This window comes from Stegostoma tigrinum, chromosome 11, assembly GCF_030684315.1.
Source record: "Stegostoma tigrinum isolate sSteTig4 chromosome 11, sSteTig4.hap1, whole genome shotgun sequence".
Taxonomy (NCBI): Eukaryota; Metazoa; Chordata; class Chondrichthyes; order Orectolobiformes; family Stegostomatidae; genus Stegostoma; species Stegostoma tigrinum.
Window position 1 is genome coordinate 556,360 of NC_081364.1, and position 16,512 is coordinate 572,871.

Here is a 16,512-nt window from a genome sequence, read left to right on the forward strand (position 1 = left end):
GGTAGATTGATCTTAGTAGGATAATAGTTCGGGACAACATTGTGGGCTGAAGGGCCTGTACTGTGCTGTACTGTTCTATGTTCTATGACTTTCAAACTCTGTCAAATCTCACCTCAGCCTTCTGCCCTCTGAAGAAAACAGTCTTGACGTCTCCGGTTGGTCCTCATAGCTGAAGTTTCTTATCCCTGAAACCAATCTCAAACTTTGTGTGACTGTAGTGGACAGAGTGCACGTAGTTCCTATGGTGTAGTGCCAGAATTGTACACGGTACTCCAGCTGACGTCTAACCAGCGTCCTAAATAAGTTTGTGAAAATCTCCCTGCTCTTGTATATTATATCTTTATTAATGAAGAATAATGTAGAATACTGTTTTGTTGACCACACATTCTTCATGTCCTGCACCTTTCATAACTTGGACACAGGTACACCCAAGTTTTTCTGCTTCTGCATACTCGACTAGGGATTAGATAAGAAAACAATCTCAACTTTATAGCAGAGAAGGCTGAAACGAGGTGTGTTTGAAGTATACAAAGTTCTGAGGGTGATACACAGGGTAGCCAGGAATAAACTATTCTATAAGACCATAAAATCTAAGTAGAATTAGGTGATTTGGCCTATTGAATCTGCTCCACCATTCAATTGTGGTTGATTATATTTCTCAACTCCCTTCTCCTGCCTTGTCCCTGTAACAGATAAAGATAGCAGTAATTCAGGAGATGCAGCAAAAACTCAACCCTAGGAAAAAGAAGCACACTAAAGGGAAGATGAGGCAACCATGGCTGACAAGGGAAGTCGGGGCAGCATAAATGCAAAAGGGAAAGCGTGTATTGTGGTGATAGGCAGTGGGAAACCAGAGGATTAGGAAGCCTGCAAAGACCAACAGAGGACAGTAAGAAAAGAAATAGGGAGGGAGAAGATTAACTATGAGGGTAAGCTAGCCAGTAATATAAAAGAAGATTACAAAAGTTTCTTTAGATATATGAAGGGAAAAAAAGAAGCAAAAGTGGACGTTAGGCCTGTGGAAGATAATGCTGGAGAAGTAGTAATGGGGATAGAAAAAAATGGCAGAGGAACTGAATAAGAGATTGGCCAGTCTTTTGGGTAGAACACACCAGTAAATCTCAAAAATTCAAGAGACTCCGGGGGGGAAAGGTAAATGTGGTGGCCATCACCCAAAGAGAAGGAGCTAGAAAATCTGAAAAGTGTGAAGGTGGATAAATCACTTGGACCAAATGGACTACACCACAGTGTTCTGGTGGGGATAGCTGAAGTTTTGAGTGAAGATCCTTCAGGAATTGCTGGAGTCAGGGAGGGTTCCAGAAGACTTGAAAATTGCTGTTGTGACACCCCTGTTTAAGAAGGTAGTAAGGCAAAAGATGGGAAATTACAGGCTGATCTTAACCTGACCTTTGTCAGAGTCCTGCAGCACGGAGACAGATCCTTTGGCCCAAACAGGTCCGTACCAACCAAAATGTCCATCCGTGTTACCCTCATTTCCCCGCACTTGGCCCATATCCTTCTAAACTTTTCTGTCCATGTATTCGTCTAAATGCCTTTTAAATGTTGTTAATGTGCCCACCTCAAACACTTCAGCTTGCTGTTCATTCCACATGTCTACCACCCTCTGTTATTTTTTTTAAAAAGTTGTGTCGACATTTCCTATGAATTCTTTCCCCTCTTACCTTAACTGATGCCCTCTAATCTTCAATTTTCCTCAACTCTCGGAAAAAGACTGAGTGCATTCAACCTATTCATGCCTGTCATGATCTTTTACACTTCTATAAGATTTCCCCTCAGACTCTTACACCCGAAAGAAAAAAAAGTCCCAGCTTGCCCAACCCTGGCCCTATAACTCGATCCATTGAGTCCTGACAACATCCTTGTAAATTTCTTTGGCACTCTTACCAGTTTAATAACATCCTTCCTATGGCAAGGTGACCAAATCTGAGCACAATACTCCCAAGTGCAGCCTCACCAAAGTCCTGTACAACTGCAACATAGCTTCCCAACTTCTGTACTCAATGCCTTGACTGATTAGAGGCCAAAAGCCGCCTTCACTGCCCTGTCTATCCGTGACTCCATTTTCAGAGAACCGTGTACCTGAACTCCAAATTCCTCTGTTCCAGTACACTCCACTACACTCACTATGAAATTCCTACCTTGAATTGACTTGCCAAAATGCAGCACTTCTCTCTTACCTATATTAAACTCTATTTGCCATTTCTCGGCCCACTTCCCCAGCTGACCAAGATCCGCTGCAATTTCTGATAACTTTCCTCATTGTCCACAATACTGCCTGTTTTAGTGTCCTCCACATACTTAGTAATCATGCCTTGTAGTTTCTCATTAGCAAGTTGCTTTTAACTTTTGGAAACCTGAGATACCCAATTTTAAAGCAATTATTTGACAAGAGCTGTTAGTGTTTGTGATCAAATAGGAATGTTTGATTTCTGTGTTAAAACTATGAGAATGTGAACAGCCCCTTTGGAAATAGTTAGGAGATATTGCAAAAGAAACAAAAGTGTAGATGAAGCAAATTAATTCTCTTGAAGATATTTAGAGTCTTTACAGGGCACTTAGCTTGGAGCAGCATCCAGGAAAGCCTGCAGCATCAGCCGGAAGACAGAGATACAGTAACCAGAAGCCTATAAATCTATGGATTATGGGCTGGCAGAAGGGACTGGTTTAACTTGGTGTCATGTTCAGCACAACATTGTGGGCTGAAAGGTCTGTTCCTGTGCTGTACTGTTCCATGTTCTGGTGCGGTACGGATTCGGGCCTAGTCTCGGAAAGTGGGTGTATAGGTGCAGCATATAATAAGAAAGGCAAATGGAATCCTGGTATTTATTGCAAAAGGACTGAATTATAAAAATAAAGAAGTGTTGTTACAATCATATAAGGCATCGATGAGACCACATCTGGAAGATTGTATGCAGTTTTTGTCTCCTTACTTGGGGAAGGATGTGGTGGCACTAGAGGCAGTTCACCTGATTTGATTTCAGGGATGAAAAGTCTGTCAGACAAGGAGCAGTTGAATATTTGGTGCGTGGACTCACTGGGGTTCAGAACAATGAGGTGGGGGGGGACCCAATTGAGGCATACAAAATGCCAAAGGGGATTGATAAGGTGATGTGGAGTCAAATACACAACGTCTGTATGGGGGAGTATTTGAGAATTAGCCATACAAATCACTTCAGGATTAAGATCTCAGACTAGAAAAGGGTAGGTTTTAGGGATCTAAAAGTTGAATGCTTTGTCGACCAAAATGCATTTCCAATGAATGAAAAATGGGAGACTTTCAAAAGAGAAGAACAGGGAGCAAGCCAGGATAGAAGATAAGAGAGAACTGTGGATGCTGTAAATCAGGAATAAATATAGAAGTTGCTGGAAAAGCTCAGATCTGACAGCATCCATGAAGAAAAAAATATCAGTGTTAATGGCTCAGGTCTGGGTCTGAGGAAGGGTCACCGGACCCGAAATGTTAACTCTGATCTTTTCTTCACAGATGCTGCCAGACCTGAGCTTTTCCAGCAACTTTTGTTTGTGCAAGCTAAGTTCATAGCCATGTGAAATAAATACAGGGAATCCAGGAATGAAGGATTTTATGTGCAAGAAAAGATTAGAGAGATTGGGCTTAAACTTCTTTGCTCCAACGACAAGAAGAGGTGACCTTTTATGGAAATGTTCAAAATTGTGGACAGTTTTGACAGGGTAAAGAAGGATATTCTGTTTGCAGTAGTTGGTATGTCAGTAACTATGAGTCACAATTTCAGGATTGTGAGCTAGTGAGCCTGGAGGGAATGACCAGAAATGTCCCTACTCCATAAGTTGTTAGGATTTAGGATGTGCTGCCTGGAAGAGTGACTGCAGATTCTGTAGGGGAGAGAGCTGGATATGTATTTAAAACTGATGAATTTGGATGGCAAAGGACAGAGGGCTAGTAGACTGGGATTATCAGGGTAGCTCTTTTGGGTGCTGGTACACAGACAATAGATTGGATGACCTTCTGTAAAATTCTACAGTTCTCACCTTTGGTCCTCTGACTAATCAAGGACCTACATATTTCTGTGTTCAATACACTCAATGACTTGGCCTCGGCAGCCCTGTGTAGCAATGAGTTCCATGGATTCACCACCCTCTGGCTGAAGAAGCTCCTTACCTCAGTCCTAAAAGGTTAGGATCATAAGCCGCCCTTTTCTGTCGCCTCTAGCGAGATGTCACGACCAGACGCACACTGCCGTCCCATCCTTTGTCAGCATTCCACAGGTATTGTGTCCTCCAGGACACCTTGGTCCACTCATCCATCACTGTCCCTTCGATTTAATTGTCCCATGCGAGGGGGTGGGGAGAGAAGAGAGAAATGTAGTAGTATCACATGGCAGAAATTCATTAAACATCCTTGGGTAGCACCTTCCAAACCCACACCACATCCATCTGGAAGGACAAGGACAACAGATACTTGGGACCCCCAAGCCCTGCAAGTTCCCCTCCAAGTCACTCACCATCCTGACTTGGAAATATATTGTTGGTCCTTTGCTGTCATTGGGTTTAAAACCTTGCTGCTGTCCCTTTATGGCATTCCCATTCCCTCCCTAACCCTGAAGGCAGATGGCACCTCAACAGAAAAGGAAGCTCTCCTCTATTTTGTCCTCGAATCACTGAAGAATGATTGGTGCCTAGTCACAAACACTTGACCTCCCAGACCTCCCAACCCCTGCATCTTGCTGCTCCATCCTCCCTGCTCCTGGATTTGAACCTATCAGCTGCAGTTACGAGAGTGAACCAGCCTACGATTGGAGGTGCAGCTCCTCACCATTTGTTTCCATTCTGATAGGGTGACTTTTTCTTGTTTTTGTTGGTATTGTTTTGGGGGATTCTGACTTCAGTTGCAATCTTTTTCTGGGTGAAGCTTGCTCTGCCCACAACAGCAGTGCTGGAGTGTCCCAGATATCTCCTGCCCAACCGCTTCAACAATACAGCAATTGAAATACAACTCTCAATGGGCTACAGTGCCTTGTGCTGCAACACCTTCCACAACTTCCTTTGTTTAAAACAGTCCTTTTCCAATTTTGGTTCACACTCTAAATACAGAGCAAAGTAAAGAATTGTGGTCTTTACAATCCAATCCTGTCAGAACATCAGAGCTGAATTTTCATGGCTCTTAAAAATGTTTTACTTTCCATAAATTTTTGTTAGAATTTAAAAACCACAAAATAATTTTTCAGTTTTAACTCTGTTCTTGGTCTTTTGATGCAGAGACCTCAAACTGGACAATGTGATGTTAGACAAGGATGGGCATATCAAAATCGCTGACTTTGGGATGTGCAAGGAGAATGTGTTTGGAGAGAACAGAGCTACCACTTTCTGTGGAACACCAGATTACATTGCACCAGAGGTGAGCACTTTCACCATGTCGAAAGCAAAGAGCCGCTGAACTGACTTCATTTGTGGGGATTCCCCAAGAGAACAAAAGGAGAATTGTTGCTTTTGGGATCTGTACTGCTGTTGCTTGTGATAATTGTTTTGTGTCCTCTGTCTTGCTGTGGTGTTTGCCCCATCGTATACCTTGTGCTTGGCTCTGTGGACCCAGGCTGGCTTCCTCCCTATCTCCCATACCTTGGTCCCTCGCAGCCTCCGTGTCTTGTCTCCATAATCTTGATTGCTCTCTGTTGATGTTTCCTGCTAGATCTTGCTGGGCCAGAAGTATACTTTCTCGGTTGATTGGTGGTCATTTGGGGTGCTGCTATATGAGATGCTGATTGGTCAGTCACCATTCCATGGTGATGATGAGGATGAACTATTTGAGTCAATCCGGGTGGACACGCCTCACTATCCTCGTTGGATCACTAGGGAATCCAAGGACATCCTGGAAAAGGTATGTACCTGCCTTTATGTTGTTACCCTGAATAACAACAAATTGCAGGATTGAAGTCATCATCCTGCTCTGACCAAGTCCAATTGATCCACCCTGCATCATCCAGTCTGGAGACTGCCTTTCTGTCTGTCTGTATGTGCGTGCACGCGTGTGTCTGTGTTTATGCACAGTTCCATTGCTGGAGGAGGGGAGAAGTGTTTTCTCAACATGATGGGTGGGATGTGGCAAAATCTTGCATCTGGAGCATTGAAAAACTGACTGGAGTTGTTGCAGTCTTTGCTTAACCCTTCCTTGCGATTAGTTGGCATTTAAAATCAGTGAGAGAAATTGGGCATGTGTAAACTCAGCGTTCAAACCAATCCCTGAGGTTGGCGGGTTTGGGGAAATGGGCTGTTATCTGGCCATATTGTTGACTAAGCATATGGCTCAGCAAAATTAGTTTCAAATGTGTTTGCTTTTCTTCAAATCCCCCATCCATATCTCCCTGATTGCCAGCCTCTGAACCTTTTGAAGGTTTCTGCTCCATTTAATTCCAGGCTCTCCTGCAGCACTACACCTTCAGCTGCCTGGGATTCCCAACCTAAACCATTTTTAATTCAATTCACTCCCAAACACACATCCTGGAACTCCCAAACACACATCCTGGATGGCGTTTCTGGTCATGGTGTCGCACAAATCTCAGTATGGGGCTTTGTAGGTTTATTTTTTGTAATCGACCTGTTCAGGGATTTGCTATACATCTTGGAGCAAATTGGAGTTGAGCCAGGGACAACCTCTGCACTACTCAAGCCCTTTGGGGGCTTTGTATTATAGATAACAAGGTGTAGAGCTGGATGAACACAGCGAGCCAAGCAATATCACAGGAGTAGGAAGGCTGATGTTTCGGGCCTAGACCCTTCAGAAAATCTTTCCTTTGCATTATGTTTTGTTTGCAAAAGGCCTGGAAGTAGATTATTATACTTTGCTGCATTTCACACATACACTTTGTTTCTTGTTTAAGCTGTTTGAAAGAGATCCAACAAAGAGACTCGGCATTGCAGGAAACATCAAACTACACAACTTCTTCAAAACGGTGAACTGGACAGCACTGGAGAAAAGAGCAATTGATCCTCCATTCAAACCCAAAGTGGTGAGGATCCCACCCCCTTGCCTCGTTCTCCTGAAACAATTCCTTGTTGGGCCTCCTTCTTTTTTTTTTCTGTTTTGTTTTGCATGTTCCCTCCCTGCCCATCTCTCCGTCCCTTGTCCCCCCAACCCCTTGCAGCACCAACCTTACCCTTCCCTCACAAACCCATCACTTTGTGCCTTCCCTGGCTTTCTCTCATGACCTTCCCCACAACACCCCCTCCAAAAAAAGGACCTTCCCTCACGACCCTCTTCCACCTCACAATCCACTCCCCCACCCACCACCTGCTTTCTCTCACTTCCTCTCACTCTTGCTCCTGCAGAATCTGTATGGGTAGTGCTGAGGAACCACAAAGGAAAGAGAGACCCCGAAAGGAGTTGTGTACAGGTGTCCTAGCAATACCAGGATGTGGGGAACAGAATAAATCGGAAGATAGAAAAGACATGTAAGAAAGGCAGTATTACAATAATCGTGGAGAACTTCAATATGCAGTGGACTTGGAAAATCAGGCTGGTAGTGGATTCTAAGGAAAGGAATTCATGGAATGTCTGCAAGATGGGCTTTTTTTAAGAACAGTCTGTGATAGAGCCCTCTAGGGAACAGCCAGTTCTAGATTTGGTGATGTGTGATGAGGCAGATTTGATTAGGGAGCTGAGGGTAAAGGAACCTGTAGGACCATAATATGATAGAAGTACCCCTGCAGTTTCAGAGGGAGAAGATTGAATCAGGTGTAATGGTATTATAACTGAGGAAAGGTAACTACAAAGACTAAGTGAGGAACTGGCCAGAATTGATTGGAAGGGAAAAATTCTTTGAGGAGGTAATAAGCAAGTTGGACAATGGAGAGCCGATGGATATAAAACAAACAAAGAAACCTACAGCACAGGAACAGGCCCTTTGGCCCTCCAAGCCTGCGCCGATCGAGATCCTCTGTCTGACCTGTCATCTATTTTCTAAGGGTCTGTGTCCATTTGCTCCCTGCCCATCCATGTACCTGTCCAAATATATCTTAAAAGACGCTAACATGTCTGCGTCTACCACCTCCGCTGGCAACGCGTTCCAGGTGCCCACCACCCTCTGTATAAAGAACTTTCCACGCATATCTCCCTTAAACTTTCCTCCTCTCACTTTGAACTCATCACCCCTAGTAATTGAGTCCCCCACTCTGGGGGAAAAAGCTTTTTGCTATCCTCCTTGTCAATACCCCTCATGATTTTGTAGACCTCAATCAGGTCCCCCCTCAATCTCGTCTTTCTAATGAAAATAATCCTAATCTATTCAACCTCTCTTCATAGCTAGCACCCTCCATACCAGGCAACATTCTGGTGAACCTCCTCTGCACCCTCTCCAAAGCATCCACATCCTCTTGGTAATGTGGCGACCAGAACTGTACACAGTACTCCAAATGTGGCCGAACCAAAGTCCCATACAACTGTAACATGACCTGCCAACTCTTGTACTCAATACCCCGCCCAATGAAGGAAAGCATGTCATATGCCTTCTTGACCACCCTATTGACCTGTGTTGTCACCTTCAGGGAACAATGGACCTGAACACCCAGATCTCTCTGTTCATCAATTTTCCCTAGAACTTTTCCATTTACTGTATAGTTTGCCCTTGAATTTGATCTTCCAAAATGCATCACGTCGCATTTGCCCGGATTGAACTCCATCTGCCATTTATCTGCCCAACTCTCCAGTCTATCTATATCTGCTGTAATCTCTGACAGCCCCTTTCACTATCAGCTACTCCACCAATCTTAGTGTCATCAGCAAACTTGCTGATCAGACCACCTACACCTTCCTCCAGATCATTTACGTATATCACAAACAACAGTGGTCCCAGCACAGATCCCTGTGGAACACCACTGGTCACAGATCTCCAATTTGAGAAACTCCCTTCTACTACTACCCTCTGTCTCCTGTTGCCTAGCCATTTTTTTTTTAATCCATCTAGCTAGCACACCCTGGACCCCATGTGACTTCACCTTCTCCATCAGCCTGCCAATATGATCTATTTGGATTTTCAAAAGGCCTCTGACAAGGGGCCACACAAGAGGCTGCTAAATACGGTAAGACCCGTGGTGTTAGCAGCAAGGTATTGGCATAGATAGAGGATTATCTGACTGGCAGAAAGTGGGGATAAAGAGGTCTTTTTCAGGATGACAGCCAGTGACTAGTGGAGCTCTACAGGGGTCGCTGATGGGGCCACAACTATTCATGTTATATATTAATGATCTGCATGAAGGAATTGATAGCATTGTTGCTAAATTTGCACAAAGATAGGTAGACAGGGAAGAAGCAGGGAGGCTGCAGAAGGACCTGGACAGTCTGGGAGAGTGGGCAAAAAGAGTAATAGATGGAATACAGGTTATCCAGTTTGGTAGGAAGATTAGAGGTTTAGACTAATGTCTATATGGGGAAAGACTTTGGAAATCTGAAGGACACGGGGTCTTGGGAGTTCCTGGTTCAGGATTCTCTTGAGATTAACGTGCAGGTTGAGTTGGCAGTTGGGAAGATAAATGCAATGTTACCATTCATTTCAAGGAGGTTAGAGCACACAAGCAGGGATGCACTACTGAGGCCATGTAAGACTCTCGTCAGACACTGTTTAGAATATTATGAGCAGTATTGAGCCCTGTATCTAACAAAGGCTGTGCAGGTGTTGGAGGTGGTCCAGAGGATGTTTATAAGAATGATACTGGGCATGAAGGGCTCGATGTGTGAGGAGCAGTTGAGGACTCTGGGTTTATACTCTGAAGTTCGGAAGGGTGAGGGGTGATTTCAGTGAAACTTAAGAGAATTTTGAGAGGCCTGGATAGAGTGAAAATGGAGATGATGTTTCCACTAGTTGGAAAGACTAGGACCGTAGGGCACAGCCTCCGAGTGAAGGGATGCACCTTTAGAACAATGATGAAAAGGAATTTCTTCAGCCAGGGTGTGGTGAATCTGTGGAACTCAACACCACAAGAGGGCTGTGGAGGTCAAGGCATTGAGTGTAATTAAGACAGACAGGTGGGGATCAGGAGGCAGCCGAATGGGGTTGAGAAAAATACCAGTCATAATTGAAAGGCAGAACAGAGTCAATGGGCTGAATGGCCTAATCCTGCTCCTACATCTTATGCTCTCTCACTCCTTCCCTCTCTCTCCACAATTGCTTCCACCCTGTCCTGCTCCCTCTCACCCTCCCTGCCTCCTTTCCTCGTCCCCACACCCCCAGCTGTCTGCTCACTCTCTATCTCTCTCACTCCATCACAATGTCATTCTCTGTCTGCACCATCTCTCTGTTTCTCTTTCTCTCTCATTCAAATTTTGACTGTGTATTTTCAGAAATCTCCTGGTGACTACAGCAACTTTGACCGAGAGTTTCTGAGTGAGAAGCCGCGCCTGTCTCAGGGCGACAAGAATTTGATAGACTCCATGGATCAGTCTGCATTCCTGGGATTTTCCTTCATTAACCCCAACATGGAGCGTCTGATCAAATAATTACAAAATGATCAGCCCTCTAATCACACTCCTGCATTTCATCTGATTTGATTGGACCCCAGGGATGGGAGTTGGGACTGTTTTCTGGTTTTTATCTAATCCACCTGTTATCATTGTGGCAATGAGTGATTCTGAGGCTGCCCATTCTTGGGGCATTACAGCGGCTCCACATCAGGGGGGGTGGTCTGGGGCTGGAGGTGGGTAATGGTGTCTGGGCATGGCCTCTGGTTGCCAGCCAACATACAGTCGGGTTTATTGTAAAGTTTTTCTGAGAATAGAGAAGCAAACGATGGTCATCGATATTTTTTAAACTCCCGGCTTTTCATCTTAGTATCATTATCTCTGATTAAAGTGTACAATGCTGTAAAGGTCACCTTCAAATTGCAGTATCTTTTCATCAGCTCTGAACAGTGTTTCTAATTACCGTGAGACAGACCTGGTGAAAGCAAAATAATCTTGTACATGTGTCGGACAGTTTTCAAAATCACTCACTGGGTGAGGGTGTCGCTGGCTGGACCAGCATTTATTGCCTGTCCTTAGTTGCCCCCTTGAGAAGGTGGGGGTGAGCTGCCTTCTTAACCACTATAGTCCATGTGCTGTAGGTTGACTCAGAATGCCCTTAGGGAGGGAATTCCCGGATTCTGACTGGATGGAGAGTGGCTCTGAGTGGAACTTGCAGGTGGCTGGTGTTCCCTTGTATCTGCTGCCCTTGTCCTTTTGGGAAAGATAGAAGTGTTCGTGATTTGGAAGTTGCTGTCTGAGGATCTTTTTATCAGTATATCTTGTGGATAGTACACACTATTGCTACAGAGCATCAGGGGGACGGGATCGATGTTTGTGGATGTCGTACCAGTAGAGTGGCTGCTTTGTCCTGGATGTTGTCAAGTTTCTTGAGTGTTTTTGAAGCTGCAACCATCTGGGCAAGTTGGGGGCGTTTCATCTCATTCTTGACTTGTGCCTTGTAGATGGTGGACAGGGATACAGGAGGAGAGTTACTAGCTACAGGATTCCTAACCCATGACCTGCTCTTGTAGTCATTGCTTACAGATAAATAAAGAATTTTACACCCTCCAAATCTCTAATTTTGAACCGCAGTCACTTGTTTGACCAATGTAAATTAAAGAAGTAGTTTGTGGATAGCAAGCTCCCACAGACTAACATATGGTTGTGGTGCTTTGGAATGGCAGTTATCTGGCATCTTTGGCTATACCAATGTTATCCCTAATCAGGCCAAGCCTGGCAGTTATCCAGGTCTTGTAAGTGGCAAACAAGTACCTGAGGAGATGTGCTTTTTCCCCACTGGTCAAATAAATGGCAGCGTTCGATGCTGAACATATACCGAAGGCTTGGAGACATCCATGTGATGTGCCCTGGGAGTTCCGAGGGATGGGATGGGATGGAATATGATCAGCCTTGTGCCTGCAAACCCTTCACCAATTTGGCCGTGACATTGCATTGGTCCACATGTGGTACGGCTGGGGAGATGGTTATGATTAGAAGAATTAACTTTTATGAAACACCGTTCCCTCCATTGGACATTCCAACAAAATTAGCAAGAATTAAACAGAAAGATGTGGTTGTATGAGTACATCTCAGATCATTCTGAACTGAGCCTCCAAAAGATGATTTGATAGACTTCCTCATTAGAGAAATAGTGGCTGTGGAAAGATAGTGAATTGAAACAGGAAGGAAAGTGAAGAATATTGCCACTGAGCAGCAGGAGGTTAGATTGAATGTGCTATTCATCAGTTACTCACTGATGTCCAGTTTGAGTTCTGCCAGGGCCACTCTGCTCCTCATTCATTACAACTTTGGTTGGAACATAGACAAAAGAGCTGAATTTCAGAGGAGTGACTATCCTTGACATTTAAGATCATGTTTGGTCAAGAGTGGCTCTAAAGGATCCCTAGCAACACAAGTCAGGGAAACTTTCAACATCATCAGCATCATCATCAGTCCAACTTACCTTCCCTGCATTGTAAGGTCAGAAGTGAGAATGTTGGCTGATAATTGTGCAATGTTCAGCAACATTTGCAAGCTGTCAGATAGTGAATCAAGAGCAGGACAATATCCACAGTGGGGGCTGACAAGTGGCAAGTAACATTTGCCTCATATGTTACAGGTAGTGACAAATTCCAACAAGAGATTCTGACCACAGCCCCTTGCCTATCATTGGCATTGCCATCACTGAATCCATCACTATCAACTTCCTGGGGATTACCATTAACCAGAAACTCCAACTAGACTAGTTATATAAATGGAGTAGCTACGAGAGTGGTTGCTTTGTGCTAGATATGAGTCTAACCAGTGGAGGCCTTTCCCTCAGATTCCCACTGACTCCATTTTTCCTCTGGCTTCTTGATATCAAGGACAGTCACTCTGACCTCCTGATTTTTTCACATTGTCAAGTAGATACTAGTTTTGTAATTGTACTGGAATAGCTTGGCTAGAGGTGTACATGTTCTAGAGAACAGGTCTTCAGTACAGTTCTCAAAATGTTGTCAGGGCCTGTAGCCTTGTCCGTATCCAGTGCCTCTAACTGTTTCTCATTTTGTGTTTTTTATTCTTTTAAATTCTCTTGCAGATGTGGGCATTGCAGGCTGGGCCAACATTTATTGTCCATCCCTAGTTGCACTTAAGAAGGTGGTGGGGAGTTGCTGCCTTTGAGCCACTGCAGTCTGGGATTGCAAACCTGAGCAGGGCACAGACACTAACCGTGTAGTAATGAGATTTTAATTGGAGGTGATCAAAAGTCTGAATGAGCTGAGTGCCAATATCTCAGCTTGTGGAGCTACAGGCAATCTAAAGATAGGGGTAGGAGCTGTGGGAGTGGATAATGTTAGAGATGTGGGAAAGGATGGTCTTTGTCATGTCATACTGCTGCTCAGAAAACAGAAATTACAATTAATTGGTGGAAGGATTAGAGGGGGAGTTGAGAACAGTCCTTCAGCCAGAATGGTGGGGATCTGGAATGCAGACAGGATAGCTGAGGCAGAAAACTTTATTGTGTTATAAAACAAAATCTGGATGTGCAGTTAAGCTGCTGCACCTACCGGTATTATGTCGGGTTGGTCATTCTCAGCTTGCACAGACTTGATGGGATGACTGACTCTTTTTGTCTGCTGTAAATGTTTTCTGTTTCCAAGTCTGCCCTTAAATGTAGGGGAGCAGATACAAAAATGTCTTGCTCAGTGAAGATGTCTTATTTGTACCTTTTTTAAGATGTGAAATTCAAATAGACTGTGTGCCATTAACTTTGTTTAATTTATAATGTGCTGCTACAAAGATAGTAGCCAAAAGTCTGGTAACCTGGATTCTGAATGCAAGAACTAACTCCTGTCTCTGGAAGTCAAAATGAAAATGTAAATACACATGGGTGGAGTCATCCCTCCTGTTTTGAAAAGACATTCTCTAGATACAAAATCACTTGTGATTTATAGCTCCTATTGTTTGGACCTGTACAAAAGCTGAAAACAAATGCTCACCAAAACTCAGTCTGCAAATATAAAACTTTCAAGGGAAGTTGTAAATGGCCACCATTAATTGCCAATGTAGCGATTAGCTTCTTCTTTTGTTCAATTGTTTGGACAATAAGAGTAGCTGACTTCAGATAACAACAGTTTGTAACTCCAAGGAACAGCGAGGGATCATTCAGTCTAGACCCCCACAGCATGGAGGGGAGAAACCTGCCAAATTCCTGGCATCCCAGCCAGGAAGACAATCAAGTTTTGTTATCTGCAAATTTCAGCTAAATTTGGGGAGACTAAATTTCAGAGAAAAACCCAGGGTATTTCCAACCTCAATTTATCTCTAAATAATAACCATGAGCCAGAACACATTAGGCCACAGTGCTTGTATCTTAAAGAAGTACTTTAAAATTTGATGATCATGTTATTTTGGTCAATAATCTAAGTGCATGTTTTTTTTTCCAGAATTAATCTTTCCTTGTCTGTGTCTGAAAGTGTGAGGGGATGATTATTTTCATTGCATTTACATTTCTGGGTATTATGTGAATAAATATTTATCTTCTGATTTCAACTTACCAAGATGTCTGTTCTTTAAAGTGATCACCTTCAAAAGTTTGCAATACTCCCTTTAAAAAGATGCACGTTGCAGATGTCAAAAGTGAAGAGGTTATTCTACTCCCAGAGATGAACTCTGTTGCCTCACACAACCAGGACTCTGATTCAATTCCTGCCTCAGCCAACTGTAGAGTTTACATATTCTCTCCCCATGTTTGGACTGGTAGCCATAGCAGGGAAAGAATTGCCTGGGAGACAGGGATAATAGGAACGGCAGATGCTGGAGAATCTGAGATAACAAGGTGTAGAGCTGGATGAACATAGCAGGCCAAGCAGCATCAGAGGAGCAGGAAAGCTGATGTTTCGGGCCTAGACCCTGCACAGGACTAATTTGAGGAGATGAAGACTTCACAGCTGGGAGGTGATGCTAGAACTGTATAAAATGTTACATAAGTGGATAGTATTGTGAGTTTTGTGTGCTGTTTTGGAGTCCACTTTGCAGAAGGGATGTGATCACACTGGAGAGGGTGCAATGGAGATGTACCAGGATGTTGCCTGAGCTGGAGCTTTGGTTATGAAGAGAGAATGGACAGACCGGGATGTTTCCCTTGGATATAGAGGGGTGCATAAATTATTTTTTATTCATTTACAGAAGGATTGTCATGGGCTAGGCCAGCATTTATTGTGGATCCTTAGTTGCCCCTGAGTGTGGTTAAGGGTCAGCCACATTTGGAGTTTGGAATTCCATATCGGCCAGATCCAAGCATGGCAGATTTCTTTCCAAAAGGTCAGTAGTGATTCAAATGGGTTTTCCCAACAGTTGGTCACATGTTTTGTGGTTGTTATTCAATTCTTTATTCTACAAATTAAAAACCTAGAATTGAATCCCGACAGTGCAGAAAGAGGCCATTCAGCCTATCAAGTCTACACCACCCGGACCCCTATCCTATCCCTTTAACCCTGCATTTACCATGGCTAACCCACCTTGTCTGCACATCCCTAGACACTCGTGGGCAATTTAGCATGGCCAATCCACTTAACCTGCACATCTTCAGACTGTGGGAGGGAACACGTACAGACCACCAGGAGAATGTGCAAACCTCACTCAGAGTTGTCTCAGGGTGGTAATCAATCAAACCCTGGTCCCTGGCACTGAGACAGCAGTGCTGACCACTGAGCAACCGTGCCTACTGGATCAAAAACGGAAATTGCTGGAAAAGCTCAGCAAGTCTGGCAGCATCTATGAAGAAAAAAGTCAGTTAACATTTTGGGGTCAGTTGATCCTCATAACTGATGGTAGTGGAAAATTGTTGATTTATATGCAGAAAATGGGAGGAGGATTGGTTAAGGAGTAAATGATAGGATAAAGGATTGAGCCCAGAGAGCGAGAAGAGCAGTTGATAACGATCTGGCAGGGAGGCGAAACAGTTGTTAATGGGAACTGTTAGCCTGACACCACCTATTGTTAGTCATATAACAAGGCCTGGTGTGTGGGGTAGGGGGCTAGGACATAGGAGTGTTTAGCCCCCTTAAAATTACTGAACTTCGCTGGAACACTGCAGCAAGCCAGAGACAGAGATGTTGGCCAGGGAACAGGGTGGTTTGCTGAAGTGGCCTCTAGGTCATCATAGATTCTTCATAGATGCTGCCAGACTTGCTGAGCTTTTCCAGCAATTTCCGTTTTTGATCCAGTAGGCACGGTTGCTCAGTGGTCAGCACTGCTGTCTCAGTGCCAGGGACCAGGGTTTGATTGATTACCACCCTGAGACAACTCTGAGTGAGGTTTGCACATTCTCCTGGTGGTCTGTACGTGTTCCCTCCCACAGTCTGAAGATGTGCAAGGCCTCTATCCCCTCACAGGGTATTTACTGAACAAGGCTCTTATGAAAGCGAGTGATGTTAGGTGTTCAAGCCGCCACTCTCTGAGGGTCCTGATCATCTGCCCCATGTTGTGTATAGCTGCCCCAGCACACAAGCTTTCTCATCTCAGAGCAAAACACTGCA

At 44.1% G+C, this 16,512-nt stretch overlaps 1 protein-coding gene across 3 annotated transcripts in view; it reads left to right on the forward strand.

Annotated features, from left to right (window-relative positions):
• Window positions 1-14,483, forward strand: part of LOC125460312 (protein kinase C delta type-like) — an 85,625-nt gene extending 71,142 nt beyond the window's left edge. For all 3 annotated transcript variants that reach the window (XM_048547653.2, XM_048547654.2, XM_048547655.2), the window contains exons 15-18: window positions 5,257-5,395; window positions 5,687-5,875; window positions 6,876-7,004; window positions 10,331-14,483. In XM_048547653.2, the coding sequence (XP_048403610.1) occupies window positions 5,257-5,395; window positions 5,687-5,875; window positions 6,876-7,004; window positions 10,331-10,486 (613 nt within the window). In that variant the 3' untranslated portion in view covers window positions 10,487-14,483. The remainder of the gene's footprint in view (window positions 1-5,256; window positions 5,396-5,686; window positions 5,876-6,875; window positions 7,005-10,330) is intronic.
• Window positions 14,484-16,512: the final 2,029 nt, after the last annotated feature.